Source organism: Homarus americanus, unplaced genomic scaffold (genome assembly GCF_018991925.1).
Source record: "Homarus americanus isolate GMGI-L3 unplaced genomic scaffold, GMGI_Hamer_2.0 scaffold19318, whole genome shotgun sequence".
Lineage (NCBI taxonomy): Eukaryota > Metazoa > Arthropoda > Malacostraca > Decapoda > Nephropidae > Homarus > Homarus americanus.
Window position 1 is genome coordinate 4,499,555 of NW_024732238.1, and position 19,147 is coordinate 4,518,701.

Consider the following 19,147-nt stretch of genomic DNA (forward strand, 5'->3'; position numbering starts at 1 on the left):
CCCACTGCCGCCCGTTAATCACATATCAGAGGCAATTGTTGCCATTTTTTGTTTTCAATACTCACCTGCATTAATCCATATAAAACCCAATTGTTGCCATTTTTTATTGTAGCCCCTCTGCTGCCATTAATCGAATATAAGGCAATTGTTGCCATTTTTTGTTTTCGCCCCTCTCCTGCCATTAATGACATATATGGCAATTGTTGCCATTTTTTGTTTTCCCCCCTCTACTGCCAATAACCACATTTAAGGTAATTGTTGCCATTTTTTGTTTTCGTCCCTCTTCTGCCATATTCACATATAAGGCAATTGTTGCCATTTTTTGTTTTCGCCCCACTGCTGCCATTAATCACATATAAGGCAATTGTTGCCATTTTTTATTGTCGCCCCTCTGCTGCCATTATTCACATATAAGGCAATTGTTGCCATTTTTTGTTTTCGCCCCACTGCTGCCATTAATCACATATAAGGCAATTGTTGCCATTTTTTTGTTTTCGTCCCTCTGCTGCCGTTAATCACATATAAAGGCAATTGTTGCCATTATATGTTTTCGTCCCTCTGCTGGCGTTAATCACATATAAAGCAATTGTTGCCATTATTTGTTTACGCCCCACTGCTGCCATTAATCACATATAAGGCAATTTTTACCATTTTTTGTTTTCGCCCAATTAACGCCCATTAATACGCATGAGCAATTTGTTGCTGCCATTTTGTTTTCGTCCCCCTTACATTCGTCATATATAAGGCAATTGTTGCCGCTTTTGTTTTCCACTGCTGCCATTAATCACATAGAGAGAGCAATTGTTGCCATTTTTATTATCCTTTTCTGCTGCCATTAATCGCAAAGGCAATTGTTGCCATTTTTTGTTTTCGCCCTCTGCTGCCATTTAATCTGCAAGGCAATTGTTGCCATTTTTTGTTTTCGCCCCTCTGCTGCCATTAATCAGATATAAGGCAATTGTTGCCATTTTTGTTTTCGCCCCTCTGCTGCTGGTTTTTTCACGCAGAGAGCAATTGTTGCCATTTTTGTTTTCTCGCCCCACTGCCAGCTGATATTCACATATAAAACCCAATTGTTGCCATTTTATTGTCGCCCCTCTGCTGCGCTAATCACATAGAGAGCAATTATTTGCCATTTTTTGTTGTTTTCCTTACTGCTGCCAGTAATCACATATATGGCAGTGTGTTGCTCCATTTTGTTTCGTCCCTCTGCCACCGTTAATCGCATATAAAGGCAGGTTGTTGCTTGTTTTTTGTTTTCGCCCTGCTGCCATTAACCACATTTAAGGCAATTGTTGCCACTTTTTTTGTTTGCCCCTCTTCTGCATTCGTCACATATAAGGCAATAATTGCCATTTTTGTTTCGCCCACTGCTGCCATTAATGACATATAAAGGCAGTGTTGCCATTTTTATTGTCGCCCCTCTCCTGCCATTAATCACATATAAGGCAATTGTGTGGCCATTTTTGTTTCCGCCCTGCTGCCATTAACCACATTTAAGGCAATTGTTGCCACTCACGCATTTTCGTCCCTCTTCTGCTGCATTAATCACCTTATAAGGCAGCCATTGCCATTTTGTTTTCGCCCACTGCCATTAATGGCCTGCCAGGGGCAATTGTTGGCATTTTTTGTTTTCGCCCCACTGCTGCCATTAATCACATATAAGGCAATTGTTGCCATTTTTTGTTTTCGTCCCTCTGCTGCCATTATTCACATATAAGGCAATTGTTGCCATTTTTTGTTTTCGTCCCCCTGCTGCCATTAATCACATATAAGTCAATTGTTGCCATTTTTTGTTTTCGTCCCTCTTCTGCCATTAATCACATTTTAGGCAATTGTTGCCATTTTTTGTTTTCGCCCCTCTGCTGCCATTAATCACATATAAGGCAATTGTTGCCATTTTTTATTGTCGCCTCTCTGCTGCCATTAATCACATATAAGGCAATTGTTGCCATTTTTTGTTTTCGCCCCTCTGCTGCCATTATTCACATATAAGGCAATTGTTGCCATTTTTTGTTTTCGCCCTTCTCCTGCCATTAATCACATATAAGGCAATTGTTGCCATTTTTTGTTTTCGCCCCTCTGCTGCCATAATTCACATAGAAGGCAATTGTTGCCATTTTTTGTTTTTGCCCCACTGCTCCCATTAATCATATATAAGGCAATTGTTGCCATTTTTTGTTTTCGTCCCTCTGCCACCGTTAATCGCATATAAGGCAATTGTTGCAATTTTTTGTTTTCGTCCCTCTTCTGCCATTAATCACATATAAGGCAATTGTTGCCATTTTTTGTTTTCGTCCCTCTGCTGCCATTAATCACATATAAGGCAATTGTTGCCATTTTTTGTTTTCGCCCCTCTGATACCATTAATCACATAAAAGGCAATTGTTGCCATTTTTTGTTTTCGCCCGTCTGCTGCCATTAATCACATATAAGGCAATTGTTGCCACTTTTTGTGTTTGCCCCTCTGCTGCCATTAATCACATATAAGGCAATTGTTGCCTTTTTTGTTTTCGCCACTCTGCTGCCATTATTCACATAGAAGGCAATTGTTGCCATTTTTTGTTTTCGCCACTCTGCCGCTATTAATCACATATAAGGCAATTGTTGCCATTTTTTGTTTTCGGCCCCACTGCTGCCATTAATCACATATAAGGGAATTGTTGCCATTTTTGTTTTCGCCCCACTGCTGCTATTAATCACATATAAGGCAATTGCTGCCATTTTTACTGTCGCCCCTCTGGTGCCATTAATCATATATAAGGCAATTGTTGCCATTTTTTGTTTTCGCCCCTCTGCTGCCATTATTCCCATAGAAGGCAATTGTTGCCATTTTTTGTTTTCGCCCCACTGCTGCCATTAATCACACATAAGGCAATAATTGCCATTTTTTGTTTTCGCCCCACTGCTGCCATTAATGAGATATAAGGCAATTGTTGCCATTTTTTATTGTCGCCCCTATCCTGCCATTAATCACATATAAGGCAATTGTTGCCATTTTTTGTTTTCGCCCCACTACTGCCATTAATCACATATAAGGCAATTGTTGCCATTTTTTGTTTTTGCCCCTCTGCTGGCATTAATCACATATAAGGCAATTGTTGCCTTTTTTTGTTTTCGCCACTCTGCTGCCATTAATCACATATAAGGCAATTGTTGCAATTTTTTGTTTTCGTCCCTCTGCTGCCGTTAATTGCATATAAGGCAATTGTTGCCATTTTTTGTTTTCGCCCCACTGCTGCCATTAATCACATATAAGGCAATTGTTGCCATTTTTTGTTTTCGCCCCTTTGCTGCCATTAATCACATATAAGGCAATTGTTGCCATTTTTTTGTTTTCGCCCCTCTGCTGCCATTAATCACATATAAGGCAATTGTTGCCATTTTTTGTTTTCGCCCCTCTGCTGCCATTAATCACATATAAGGCAATTGTTGCCATTTTTTGTTTTCGCCCCTTTGCTGCCATTAATCACATATAAGGCAATTGTTGCCATTTTTTATTGTCGCCGCTCTCCTGCCATTAATCACATATAAGGCAATTGTTGCCATTTTTTGTTTACGCCCCTCTGATGCCATTAACCACATTTAAGGCAATTGTTGCCATTTTTTATTGTCGCCCCTCTGCTGCCATTAATCACATATAAGGCAATTGTTGCCATTTTTTGGTTTCGTCCCTTTGCTGCCGTTAATCGCATATAAGGCAATTGTTGCCATTTTTTATTGTCGCCCCTCTGCTGCCATTAATCACATATAAGGCAATTGTTGCCATTTTTTTTTCGTCCCTCTGCCACCGTTAATCGCATATATATATATATATATATATATATATATATATATATATATATATATATATATATATATATATATATATATAGATATAAATAAATAAATATATATATATATATATATATATATATATATATATATATATATATATATATATATATATATATATATATATGAAAACGTGGATAAGATAAATCTTGATAAAATCACACGGGGAAAGGGAAACAAAGGAGCACCTTCTTTATTCAAGACATCTTTAGAGGCAACTGGATTACATGGACAGAAAGAGGCTTAAATATATAGGGTGACCTTATTAAACATGAGGTCAGGTCATAATGATGTCATCCACTAATCCCCACACCAACACACACGTAGAGGAGCTTAAGAGAAAGGGGCCGACGTGATTTGTCAGGTCAGATCAAGTCAAAAGTAAGGGACTCACTAAATAACTATCCTACATCTAGATCCAAGGTTTTCAAAGCATTTTTAACCTTGGGCCACTGACAAATAATTTTATGTAACATACCATCAGCGTAGTTGGTGTTAAATCTGAGAAAGGCCGTGTAACCAGTGGGGTTCCCCAGGGGTCAGTGCTAGGCCCACACTTGTTCATAATCTACATAAACGATCTAGATCCTGGGATCAGCAGTGACATAAGCAACTTTGCGGATGACACCAAAATAGGGCGGCAGATTAATTCAGGGCAGGATGCAAATGCATTACAGGAGGATCTAAATAAACTGCAGGGGTGGTCTGAAAAATGGCAAATGAAATTCAACACCAGCAAGTGCAGCGTACTTAATATTGGAAGAACAAATACTGATAATGTATACAGCCTTAACAACATCAACCTCGAGAAGTCGACTTGTGAAAGAGACCTAGGGGTACTTGTAAGCCCGGACCTACGGCCTAGAAAATAGTGCGTTAATGTTCGAAATAAGGCAAACAGAGTATTGGGTTTTTTATCTAGAAGTGTAAGTAACAAGAGTGCAGAGGTCTTATTGCAACTATATCTTGCGCTAGTCAGGCCGCACCTCGATTATGCGGTTCAGTTCTGGTGCCCCTATTATAGAATGGATATAAATTCACTAGAGTCGGTGCAGCGAAGAATAACAAAAATGATTCCGGGACTTAGAAACCTTCCTTATCAGGATAGGTTAAAGAAACTTAACTTGCATTCCCTAGAAAGACGAAGAGTGCGGGGAGATATGATAGAAATATTTAAGTGGGTGAAATGAATCAATAAAGGGGATATAGATAAAGTTCTTATAATATCCGAGCAGGATAGGACTCGGAGCAACGGATTCAAGTTGGATAAGTTTAGGTTTAGGTGGGAGATAGGAAGAAACTGGTTCACAAATAGGGTGGTGGACGAGTGGAACAAGCTTAGCAACTTTGTAGTAAGTGCTGGAACTCTGGAAAGTTTCAAAAGGAGGCTAGATAGATTCATGGATGATAGAGAGTGGTAGTAACTCTCGACAGGAGCTGCCATGCACAGGCCAACCGGCCTATTGCAGACTCCTTATTTTCTTATGTTCTTATGTTCTTAATCAAACTAGCTTCAACCAGAAGTCTTTCTGTGACACAAGATGATTTGAATACTTCTAAGCTTTTTTCCCAAGCAATGAGATGATTATTATTCGTAACATGAACGAACAGGGCACTGCTTTCAGATGCTGTTCTGATATTATACTTATGTTGTTTGATTCTGAGCAGCAATGTTTTTCCTGTCTGTCCTACATAATTACCATTACATTTGCTACATGGAATACAATAAACACTTCCATTTACATTCAAACTTGGGCTATTTTTTATTAACATATTGGTAATGGTAAAAGGTTTAGTTAAAATTATTATACTGTATTATTATTAGATAAAAGTAAATGTGTTAGTAATATTAAAGTATTTTGTATGATATAATTAGGTAAATCAGGAAAACTAAACGAATCGCTGTGATCATTATCTCTTAAAACTGTTGCGTGATCGACGTCATAGGAAGAGCCACACACGCATTGTGGTTATTGTTCTGGCTAGGTTAAGTTAGTTTAAGGTTAGGTTAGAGTAGATGGGTTGGGTTAGGTTAGTTCAGATTAGGTTAGAGTAGATGGATTAGGTTAGGTTAGGTTAGGTGGGTTAGCTTGTTAGTGTTGATCCCTGGGGATGGCTGGTCGTTTGAACAGCGTCACTGGTGCCTAAAGGTGAAAGAGGGAAGGGCAGGTGGTTGGAGGAGAGGGAACAGGTGAGAGGGAAAGGGAGGAGCACGTGAGAGGGAAGGGAGGGTAGGGAAAAGCGATGGAAGGTGAGGGGGAGGGGAGGTGAGGGAGAAGGAAAATATTTGAGGGGGAAGGGGGAGATTAGAGGTAAGGTAAAAGGTGGAGGGGATGGAATGGGAGAGTGGAATTTTTGCCCTTTTCTCTTCTCTTCTTCCTCTTCCTCCTCCACCAACACCCTTCCTCTTCCTCTTCCTCCTCCTGTGACGTCAACCACAACTTGTAGAGACAAGTTAAATTGACGGCCCGTGTTTCCTGTCCGGTGGCTGTAGCTCTCACCCCTACACTCACTTTACTCTCCCTCCACTCTCCCCTCTTCCTTTCCATCATCTTCCCCCTCTCACCTTGTTTTCCCTTCCCTTCCCTTCTGCCTCCCTGTGCACCACCCCTCCCTCTCTCCTCTCCCAGCTCTTCCTCCTTTTCTCACCACTCCATTTTCCCCTTTTTTCACTTATATCATCTTCCCCTTCTCATCTATTCTCTCTCTCTCTCTCTCTCTCTCTCTCTCTCTCTCTCTCTCTCTCTCTCTCTCTCTCTCTCTCTCTCTCTCTCTCCACACACACACACACACAGATGTTCACACCTTGTTTTTTTCCTATTTTTCTTTATTCAATATTTCCCTCATTAACACACACACACACACACACACACACACACACACACACACACACACACACACACACACACACACGCAATTATCCTACACATCTTTGTAATCAATTCTTATCGTTTTCAAACTTCCATCGAAAAATTCCACCACCGCCGTTCGAATAGTTGCCCAGGAGAAGCACACGGTAATGCAGTCGTAATAGACCACACGTTAACTGCCGTGCACTTATCTCCATATAAATGTCTCCCTTACCCGACCTCACAGCGAAGGTTCGGATGGCATTTTCGAACGATCGGTTTTTGGTTATCGTTCTAGAGTTCGGAAACACCTGTACTGTATCGTATATCTTTTCCCGATTTTAATGAATGTTCGGATGTTGGGAGATAATTTCGAATAATTTCAATAGTAAAATATCTCTTTCTTGGCTAAATTCGTCTCTGTCAAAGCCGAACGTTCGGATACTAATGAGGAAATTTCGAACGGTGGATTCAAGAGCATTTGATTGTTTGTATTGGTGAATTCTTATTTGTCTCGTACCATGCCAGTGAGTACGATGGCTTAACCCACTGAGTACGATGACTTAACCCACTGAGTACGATGACTTAACCCACTGAGTACGATGACTTAATCCACTGAGTACGATGACTTAATCCACTGAGTACGATGACTTAACCCATCATGCACGATGACGTAAATCCCACTGGAGTACGATGACTTAACCCACTGAGCACGATGACGAACCTAATTGAGCACGATGACTTAATCCACTGAGTACGATGACTTAACCCACTGAGTACGATGACTTAACCCACTGAGTACGATGACTTAACCCACTGAGTACGATGACTTAATCCACTGAGTACGATGACTTAATCCACTGAGTACTATGACTTAATCCACTGAGTACGATGACTTTACCCACTGAGTACTATTATCATCGTACTCAAGGGGTAAAATCATCGTCCTTGTATCTATACCTGTACCTGTACTTGTACCTGTACCTGTACCTGTCCTGTACTTGTACCTGTACCTGTCCTGTACCTGTACCTGTACCTGTACCTGTACTTGTACCTGTACTTGTACCTGTACCTGTACTTGTACCTGTACCTGTCCTGTACTTGTACCTGTACCTGTCCTGTACCTGTACTTGTACCTGTACCTGTACTTGTACCTGTACCTGTACCTGTCCTTGTACCTGTACCATCACCTTGGGTCTGGGAGTTTATTCAGAACACACTGTACCACACTGTACCCCCACTGTACCCCCACTGTACCCTATCTTATATCTACGAGGATTTAAACGACCTTGGATAACGATAATAGCCGGGGAAATGTCTCGCAAACACATTAGCGAGCGTGTACGTCTGTGTAAGTTTCCTGTGTGTACATGTCACGATCACCGATTCTGTGTGCGTTTTACTGGTGTGTTGTGTATGCTGGTGGCTATCATCAACCCCTTGTAAGTCTCCTGGTGTGTGTGTGTGTGTGTGTGTGTGTGTTTAAGATAATTTACTCAGTGGTTTAAGTCACCGTACTCAGTGGGTTAATATCGTACTGAAGAGGTTAAAACAGCTTACTCAATGGGCTAATTCAGTGTACTCGAGTCGATATCGCGTGCTCAATGGGTTAACACATCTTACTCTGTACTCATAGGGTTATAATTACACTGAGAGAGGAAGGACTCATTAATAGTACTCAGGAATATATCAATCGTACTCAGGGTTTTTTTAATATAGAATCCCCCTCCCTCCCCCCCCGAGATCACACGAGGTACAAAATAATACCTAACTAAACAAACAGTATTTCGCCGTGTTTGGAAACTATCGGATGTAGAAATTGCTCACTCGGATAATTGCTTCCAGGGGTTCGGATTCACAATGTTGCTTCTAGGGGTTCGGATTCACAATGTTGCTTCTAGGGGTTCGGATTCACAATGTTGCTTCTAGGGGTTCGGATTCGCAATGCTGCTTCTAGGGGTTCGGATTCGTAATGTTGCTTCTAGGAGTTCGGATTCGCAATGTTGCTTCTAGGGTTCGGATTCACAATGGTTCGTGGTCAGTATTCCTCGTAAGGGGGAGTTTATAGGTTATAAGAGGAACAGATTTAGGATCACGAAGTTGTAACCCCCCCCCTTCCTTTCCTCTCTCTTTCTCTCATTCCCTCCCTCACTCACTGACTCTCTCCTTCCTCCTTCCCTCCCAAATCCCTCTTTCTTCCCTCCGTACACAGTTTATTTCACCTGAACCTAACCTAACTAAACCCAATTATTCATCCTCACCCACTCATTCCCTCTCACATTCCCTCTCACCCCACACACCATTTGCCTCTCTTGTCCCGGACTGGCAACATAACACGGCTGATGCTGCATGCGTAACCTAACCATCAAATACCCTCACTGTGCTGATAACCTGGAGAGAGTATAAAAATAACTTAACACCAGCTAATCTGTCTATCTGTTTACCTGATTGTATCTCTCTCTCTCTCTCTCTCTCTCTCTCTCTCTCTCTCTCTCTCTCTCTCTATCTATCTATCCCTCTGTAATCACCCACCTGCCTACCTGTCCGTCTACCTGTCCGTCTACCTGTCCGTCTACCTGTCCCGTCTACCTGTCCGTCTACTGTCCATGCCTGTCGGTCTGTCCGTCTACCTGTCCGTCTACCTGTCCGTCCTACCTGTCCGTCTACCTGTCCGTCTACCTGTCCGTCTACCGTCTGTCTACCTGTCTGTCTACCCGTCTGTCTACCTGTCCCGTCTACCTGTCTGTCTCTACACAACAAACTGTATTCCCATAATTAATTCCCCCACATCTCCTGTACTGAGCCCAACATGCAGAAAACTAATCCATTTTAGAGCCCGACCAATAACACATGACTGGCTCTGACTGGCTGACTGGCTCTGACTGGCTGGCTGGCTCTGACTGGCTGACTGGTTCTGACTGGTGGCTGGTTCTGACTGGCTGGCTGGCTCTGACTGGCTGGCTCAGCTCTGACTGGCTGATTGGCACTGACTGGCTGGCTGGCTCTGACTGGCTGACTGGCACTGACTGGCTGTGCTGGCTCGTAGGTCAAGGTCAGTAGCATTATTATCCCCCTCTCTAACCATTCCCCATCTAACCCCTTCCCATCTAACCCCTTCCCATCTAACCCTTCCCCCATCTAACCCCTTCCCATCTACCCCTTCCATCTACTCCTTCCCCATCTAACCTTCCCCATCTAACCCCTTCCCCATCTAACCCCTTCCATCTACCTTCCCCATCTAACCCCTTCCCCATCTACTCCTTCCCCATCTAACCCCTTCCCCATCTACCCCTTCCCCATCTACCCCTTCCCCATCTACCCCTTCCCCATCTGTCACTAGCAAGTCTACGGACTTGGCGCACCCACATTCAACCACAACAAAAACTCCTTATGCTGTAAAATGCTGACCCCTAACCCCCACCCCTAAAATGCCTCTGATGCCTGCGATGCCTCTTATGCCCTGATGCCTGCGTGCCTCTTGCTGATGCCTGCATTCTATGCCCTGATGCCTGCGATCTCTCTTATGCCCTGATGCTGCGATGTCTCTTATGCCCTGATGCCTGCGATGCCTCTTATGCCCTGATGCCTGCGATGTCTCTTATGCCCTGATGCCTGCGATGTCTCTTATGCCCTGATGCCTGCGATGTCTCTTATGCCCTGATGCCTGCGATGCTGTAGTGTTTATTTTTGCATTTTTGTTAAAGGGATTTTGTCGTTATTTTTGGTGTGATTTATTTATTTATTCATTTAAGAGATTGATTGTTGGTGGGAAGGATGGGGAATGGGGAGGGAGGGAAGAGGGGGAGGTGTGCGGAAGTAGTAAGGGAGAGGATAGAAGGATGAGAGAGGGGAAGGGAGGAGGAGGACAGAATGAGAGTGAGGGAGAGAGGGAGAGGACAGAAGAATGAGAGAGTAAGGGGAGAGGAGGGAGAGAGAGAGAGGGCAGTAAGTACACACGTAATCACAGGTCAAGGAGGTCAATCACGTCCTTTAAATGGGTCTAGAATACATCAGCCGTGTACTACCCCCTCCCCCCACACACACGCAACCCCCACATACACACCGTACGAAACCAACCACGTCCCTATACGCCCACCACGCCTCCCCACGCCCACCCACGCCCATCCACGCACCCACACGCTCACACCACGCCCATGAGACCGCCGCAGAAGTCCCCCCCACACATCGCGAGTGGTTCATCTGGTCTGGGAAAAAAACTAGTGTCTATTGGCTGGCCGGGTGTGGCATCTACATGTAAATAGCTAGATTATGGCCGCTTTGGTGTGGCCGGACCCTCCCTTCTCCTCTCCTTTCCTTTCCCTTTTTGTTCTTTTCTCTCTCTCTTATCCTCCCTTCCCTTTTTTTCCTCTTATCTCTCCCTTCCTTTTCTTTTCCTTCTTCTTCTTCTTCTCTCTCTTATCCTCCCATCCCTTCCTTTCCTCTTCTTTTTCCCATCCTTTCCTTTCCCTTGTTGTTCCGCTTTCTTCTCCCCACCCCTCCCTTCCTTTCCTTCCTTTCCTTTTCCTCTTCGTTACCTCCTTTTCCCCTTATTTACCTTTCGCTCCTTATTTTCACCTGATTTTATATTGTTTTTCTTCTATTTATCCGTGTTTCTCCTTCTTACATCTCTCTCTCTCTCCTTACTCTTTTATCTTTTTGTCTCCTTCCTTCCTTTTCCACATTCTTCATCTATACTCTTTCAAAACAACAGCAATAGCAATAACAACAACAACAACAACAACAATAACAACAACAAAACAACAACAGCAACCTCAATAAAAATAACAAAAACAACAACAACCTCTATAAAAACAACAAAAACAAAAACAACAACAACAACGACAACAACCTCCAAAAGCAACAGCAATAACCTCAACAAAAACAACAAAGCAACAACAACAACAACAAGCCCCCCATGCTTCACTATACAGAAGATCCGTTCAACTATTTCGAAACAAATTCGGGCTTTTCTGTTTTCCGTATATTTTTTTTCTTAAATCCCATCCCTGTCCGCAATGCTGGGCACGCCGCGCCTACCGCTACCATAACTATCGCTTACTGCTACACTTAGCGACCACCGCTATACCCTTCTGTTGTTGTTATAGCCGGGAGAGCTTGTTGCCATATTTAAGAGCTGGTTTACTAGACTCAGTACTTGCCGCAGTATCTGTCGTGTATGTTGCTATGTTTTGTTGCTACCCGGTGTACTGTTTGTGTGTCAGGCAGGCTTGTTGCTGTACTGTACTGTATGTGCTTATGGCTGCTGTACTTGAGTCTGCCCCCTCTCAAACTATTCCCAGGTTATCCCAGCTCTTTCTCAATTGATCCCAACCGATCCACCCCCACTCAGCCGATCCCACCCCCTCACTCCAGCCGATCCACCCCCTCACTCAACCGATCCCCCACTCCTTCGATCCCACCCCCTTACTCAGCCGGTCCACCCCCCCTCAGCCGTCCCACCCCCACTCAGCCGATCCTACTCACTCAAACGTCTCAACCGACCCCAGCCCCCCCCCCTCCCTCGTTCCCCCTATAAACAAAAGGGTGGTGATACCTCCCACCTTCACCTCACCCTCGTCCTCCACCTCACCCTCGTCCTCCACATCACCCTCGTCCTCCACCTCACCCTCGTCTTCCACCTCCCCCTCGTCCTTCACCTCACCCTCCACCTCCCCCTCGTCCTCCACCTCACCCTCGTCCTCCACCTCAGTGTTGTGGGTCGGGCTTGTGTCTGTCGCAGGAGGTCGTCGAAGGCTCATTTTCCTTTATAATGGGTCCCTGAGCCTTCACTTGATCCAGGGGTGGGGTGGGGAGTGAAAGAATGAAGAGGAGAAGAAAGGTGAAAGAGGAGAAAGAGTAGGATAGAAAAGCAGAAAGTGAGTGAAAGAGAAAATGAGAAGGAGGAAGAATTAAAATAAACAAACAACTTTCAAATATAGACAGAGTATAGACGAAAGACCTGGGCAAAGTATAAACGCGAGAAACCTACGCCTTCTGTCACCGTGTTGAACGCTTCAAGAGACAAGTGAGCATCGCATTCCAGGTCTATTGGAAGCCGCCACACTGATGAGCGCGTCTCTCTCTCTCTCTCTCTCTCTCTCGTGTATGTATGTTGGTATATACTCATAAATATTTATATTTATATAATCTCTCTCTCTCTCTCAAACCCTCCTCCTCCTCCTCCTTGCTCCTCTTCCCCCCCTCCTCCTCACCGGGAAGATGGTACCAGTTCTTCCTCCCACCTGGCTGGTATTTCACGAGATGGGATCCTCGGTGCCGGATGCAATTTAGTTTCCTTTGTGGATAGGCTTCAGGGGCAATATGGAAGAGATAGGGAGGCGGGGAGAGTGAGGAGCCCGCTGGGAGTGGCGTGGGGAGGATGGTGGGGGAGGAGACCTTCTGGGGTACTAGCCGAGCGCCTCTGATATCGAGAGTTGTTTTGGCCCTAACATAAATTTGTATCGAAGTGGGTGTTTATTTTTTGTTCTGTTTCCCTTGATTCGTTTTATTCTTCTTTGTTTGAAGAGCTTTTCATTAATCAGACATGAGACTCCCCCCAACCCCAACCCCCAAAATAAGAAAGGTTAGGAGGAAAAAAACCTCTTTAACTCTTTCTTAAGTTAATTACCTGCAGCTGGGCTTTACGACTCCTGCTGCCAAAGTACCATAAATGGACACACACACACACACACACACACACACACACACACACACACACACACACACACACACACACACACACACACACACACACACACACACACACACACACACACACACACACACACAATATTAATAAAAACACAAAAGAAAATAAAAAAGAAACGATATCAGAAACGAGAGAGCCTGATGATAATGAGTGTGAAGGAATAATAGCTGATAAAGGAGAGAGAGGAAGACAAGTGGTAATTTCACGGTGACTCGTTTTACTTTTAATCACCTCAATATATTTACGTCCAGTTTTAAAAGGAATTTATAATGTAGTGTTGTTTTGGGGGGTGAGGAGGAGGAGGTGAGATTGATAGAGCAGTCCTTAACTAACCTAACCTAACCTCACTTAACCTAACCTAACCTAACCTAACCTAACTATCACCTAACCTAACCTAACCTATCCTAACCTAATTGAGTCATTCACACCATTCTATCTGTTTAATTATTATGAGGATGTGTCAGGTAGAGTGGTGTAAAATACCCTCACGGTAAATTGAATTAATTTTCTCTGTTAATTACTTTATAAATTATGATTAAAATTGGGTTAAAAATGTTATTCTCGTTTTTTTATTCATGTATTCAGCGTTGTGTGTGTGTGTGTGTGTGTGCATGTGTGTGTGTGTGTGTGTGTGTGTGTGTGTGTGCATGTGTGTGTGTGTGTGTGTGTGTGTGTGTGTGTGTGTGTGTGTGTGTGTGTGTGTGTGTGTGGGGAGGATATATACGTCATCCCTTACCACTATGACTCACCCATACACGCCTCTTTCCCCGCGCCCTCCCACGCCCTGTCACGTCTCTCTCTCTCTTAACAAACTGTCCTCGAACCTGTGTCCTCCTTATCCGTCGACGCTACCTGATCCTCGAGGCGTGTTGGTCTGAGGATCACTTGGGCTTAGGCGTGGAGGTCAACCCCAGCCCTGAACCAAGAGAGAGAGAGAGTGGGAAGGTGGGTAATTATTGCATTGGTATGAAAAATTTAAAAGGAAAGTAGCTACTCCACTACCACAACACAACCCGGAAAGTAGCTACTCCACCTCCACAACACAACCCGGAAAGTAGCTACTCCACCTCCACCACACAACCCGGAAAGTGATCACCAGTACCTTAACAGAATAGAACCCGGAATAGCCACCACACCACAACCCTGGAATATCACACACACACTTGGTATCCCTGGACAGCTCGACACACAACAACAATTTGCAGACGAGACAAGCGGACGAGGTAACCATGTAGTGCTATTTAGCGCCTTAACGATCCAATTAGGTAGTTGGTGGGAGATAATTGTCTCTCTCTCTCTCTCTCTCTCTCTCTCTCTCTCTCTCAAGGCTAGAGACTAAGAGATGGTGAGGGAGAAGAAATTTGGAGACTGTTTTGAGATAGAGACAGATAAACAAACAAACAAACAAACATACAAGAGATAGATAGACAAACAAGTGACAGATAGACATATAAACAAGAGGCGAATAGACAGACAAACAAACAAGAAACAAACAAACACACCAGTCAGATAAACAACACACACAAACAAGAAACAAACAAACACACCAGACAGATAAACAACACACACACAAACAAGAAACAAACAAACACACCAGACAGATAAACAACACACACACAAACAAGAAACAAACAAACAAACAGACAGAGAACGGTGACTGTCAATCGTAAACATGGTCAGTGTGTCCTGGTTTTGTTGACAGTTTGATTTGTTATGTAAAATATGTCACCAGGAAGACAGATGAGAGGACGATTGATATCACTCAAGGGAAGAGACTGCCTGATGAGGAGCCAAGTGGTGAGGGTAGGGGATGGGGAGGGAGACTGCCTGGTGAGGAGCCAAGTGGTGAGGGAGTAAGGGGATGGGGGAGGGAGACTGCCTGGTGAGGAGCCAAGTGGTGAGGGAGGTAAGGGGGATGGGGGGAGGAGACTGCCTGGTGAGGAGCCAAGTGAGGGAGGAAGGATGGGGGAGGAGACTGCCTGGGAGGGCCAGTGGTGAGAGTGGGGGGTGGGGGGAGACTGCCTGGTGAGGACCAAGTGGTGAGGGAAGGGGGGGATGGGGAGGAGACTGCCTGGTGAGGAGCCAAGTGGTGAGGGAGAGTAAGGGGGGATGGGGGAGGGGAGACTGCCTGGTGAGGAGCCAAGTGGTGAGGGAGAGTAAGGGGGGATGGGGGAGGGGCTGCTGGTGAGGAGCCAAGTGGTGAGGAAGTAGGGGTGGGGGAGCGGGGCCAGTGGTGGGGGGGGGGATGGGGAGACTGCTGGTGAGGAGCCAGGGGAGAGGGGGATGGGGGGAGGAGACTGCCTGGTGAGGAGCCAAGTGGTGAGGAGAGTAAGGGGATGGGGGGAGGGGAGACTGCCTGGTGAGGAGCCAAGTGGTGAGGGAGAGGGGGGATGGGGGGAGACTGCCTGTGAGGAGCGTGGTGAGGGAGAGTAAGGGGGATTGGGTGGTAAATTGAGAGTTAATTGTAGGTGGTGGTAGGGGGTTGAAGGCAGGAGGGGGTGTTGGGGGGTTGTTGGGGTAAGGGTGGGAGGGGGTTGAGGGGAGGTGAGGAGTGGAGAGGGGTTAGGATGATGGGAGGGGAAAGTTAGGAGAGAGGGGGGAGGGGAAGTGGAGGAGAAAGTGGAGAGGGGAAACTGAGTGAGTGAGTGAGTGAGAGGGGAAATTGAGTGAGTGAGTGAGTGAGAGGGGAAATTGAGTGAGTGAGTGAGTGAGAGGGGAAATTGAGTGAGTAAGTGAATGAGAGGGGAAACTGAGTGAGAGAAATTAGACTAACGAGAGAGGGGATTACATAACCCACATTGTTAGGGGTCATTAGTGGTCCACCTTCATTAATTTTGAATCCCAGTATAGGAGAAGGTGTCATTATATTCACACTTAAATGTAGACTTATATTTCTTGACTGTCCTAGATTAAAAAAGAAAACAGAAAAAACAAATAAGAAATAACAGAAGAATAACAGGAAGTAACAGAGTTTATTTCATCTAACCTAACCTAACCTAACCTAATTTAAAACTACCCTAACCTGAGTTAATTTAAAACTAACCAACCTGATCTAATTTAACCTAACCTAACCTAATTTAAAACTACCCTAACCTGAGTTAATTTAAAACTAACCTAATCTGATCTAATTTAACCTAACGCATCCTAATTTAAAACTAACTTAACCTGATCTAATTTAACCTAACCTAACCTAATTTAAAACTACCCTAACCTGAGTTAATTTAAAACTAACCTAATCTGATCTAATTTAACCTAACGCATCCTAATTTAAAACTAACTTAACCTGATCTAATTTAATCTAACCTAACCTAACCTAATTTAACGCTAACCAAACCTGATCCAATTTAACCTAACCTAACCTAATTTAACGCTAACCTAACCTAACCTGATCTAATTTAACCAAACCTAACCCAACTCAACTGAATCCAACGTAACTTAACATAACCCAACTTAACCTACCCCCCCCCCCCACCACTCCAGGTAGCATTAGTGTGTTTAATCATCAGGTGAAATAGGGAGGGGGGAGGGGGGCTAATCTTCATGTGATCCAAAAACTCTTTATCACAGTTATAAGCAAGAATAAAAATGGACCAAAAATACAGAGGGGGAAAATACATTAAAATACACAAATGAAAGAATGGAAAGAAATAATAAATTGTTTTGTGTTTATCGCCAAATGTTTGAAGCAAAAACAAAAACAAAAAACAAAATACAAATGTTAAAACAGAAAGAAAATACTAGGTTGTTTTTTTGTTTTGAATGTAATGAAAAAAAAATAATATGTATGAACACACAAAAAGTCAACATACACACACACACACACACACGCACACACACACACACACTCAATATATACAGTAAATAAACCAATACCAATAAGTGGTCCTTTACTTAATGCCAATCACTGAGAGGAATACTTTCTTGTTCATCTGCTTTACTGAACTGTTGTGATGGCTGCTAATACCTGACATTTACAAGGCAAATTCCTCTTCTTTTATCGGAACTGAACAAATGGGATGGTGTTTTATAAGTGTTCAAGCTCTTCTGATACTTAAAGGGGAAGAGAACGAACTTGTAAATTGTTAACTGTTATACTAATCCGATTCGGTAACTATTAGACTGTATTGTAGGGTGGAGGAACCAGTGTTATGTACTAATTGAAGGTTAAGTGGTTTTTAGTTTACCTGTGAGATAATTAGAAGGTTTTTTTGTTTACCTGTGGGATAGTTAGGAGGTTTTAGTTTACCTGTGGGATAGTTAGGAGGTTTTAGTTTACCTGTGGGATAGTTAGGAGGTTTTAGTTTACCTGTGGGATAGTTAGGAGGTTTTTGCTTACCTGTGGGATAATTAGGAGGTTTTTTGTTTACCTGTGGGATAGTTAGGAGGTTTTAGTTTACCTGTGGGATAGTTAGAAGGTTTTAGTTTACCTGTGGGATAGTTAGGAGGTTTTAGTTTACCTGTGGGATAGTTAGGAGGTTTTAGTTTACCTGTGGGATAGTTAGAAGGTTTTAGTTTACCTGTGGGATAGTTAGGAGGTTTTAGTTTACCTGTGGGATAGTTAAGAGGTTTTAGTTTACCTGTGGGATAGTTAGGAGGTTATTTGTTCATCTGTGAGAAAGTTCATATTTTTGTTCATCTGTGAAAATGTCCGTATGTGTGTAGGTAAGTCCGTTCATGTATCAGCGAATTTAATACAATGGTCATCTGTCATTGATAAATACGGTCTGTTGTTACCGTGGGAAGGGGAGGAGCGGTACTGAGGTGTTAATTACTGTGGGTGATGCAGTGAAGGGTAACACACACACACACACACACACACACACACACACACACACACACACACACGCACATACACACACACACACACAGGTATGAGGACAGATTTAGTGTGGCTTGCTTGAATTTATATCCCAGTTATGACGTAATATTATGGATATACTGTGCTATATAATCCCCTCTCTGGTCCTTCAAATCTTCCCTATTACCATATCCATTCATCCATCCTTCTCTCTTCTCTAAATTATCCATATCCATCATCTTCTCCTCTCCTCTCCTCTCCTCTCCTCCCCAACTCTGTTTTTTTTTGGTTGATCGAGTATTTTTCTCTCTTCCCTGATTCATCACCCTCTTGTATGTTCTCCCCTTCTCTCTCTTCGTGTTAGTTTATTATCATCACCTATGTTGTCATTCCCCCTCTCTGTGATTCATCTTTGTCTCTTGATTATACCTTTCGCATTCTCTTTCATTCTCGTGGTTTATTCTTTATTCTGTTTTTTCGTGTTTTTTTGTGTTTTGTTTTGTGAGTAAGGGATGTGTTGTGTACAGTGCAGTTAAGATTTTGTGTTTTGGGGGATTGCTTCTTCTCTCTCTCTCTCTCTCTCTCTCTCTCTCTCTCTCTCTCTGATCTCTACTTTCCCATTTCAACGCCGTCGCCATTCCTTTGTCCATTCCTCTGGCCTCCCGTCCCTTCTTCCCCTCTGGCCTCCCGTCCCTTCCTCCCCCACTGGCCTCCCGTCCCTCCTCCTCCCCCTTCCCCTCAGCTAGGCACTTCCCTCCCCTCTCGTGACGTTCCCCAGGGTAGGTGGCTGTAGTAGGTGATCACATTAGCAGCGGTGACCTAATTGGTTGGTGGTCTGGTGTTTGGTGCCGACGACCCGCAAGCGACCTTACTGCGGCTCTTCCCTTCTTCTTCCCTCCTCCTCTTCCTCCTCCTATCCCCCTCCTGCCAACCGCATCTAGATAACCCCATCTTCTT

The 19,147-nt window shown here is 43.9% G+C and overlaps 1 protein-coding gene across 1 annotated transcript in view; it reads left to right on the forward strand.

Annotated features, from left to right (window-relative positions):
• The window catches only part of LOC121868218 (non-classical arabinogalactan protein 31-like), a 47,236-nt gene that overhangs the window by 15,368 nt on the left and 12,721 nt on the right, over positions 1-19,147 (forward strand). Inside the window, exon 3 of the mRNA XM_042368529.1 lies at positions 15,125-15,189. Within this exon, the coding sequence (XP_042224463.1) occupies positions 15,125-15,189 (65 nt within the window). The remainder of the gene's footprint in view (positions 1-15,124; positions 15,190-19,147) is intronic.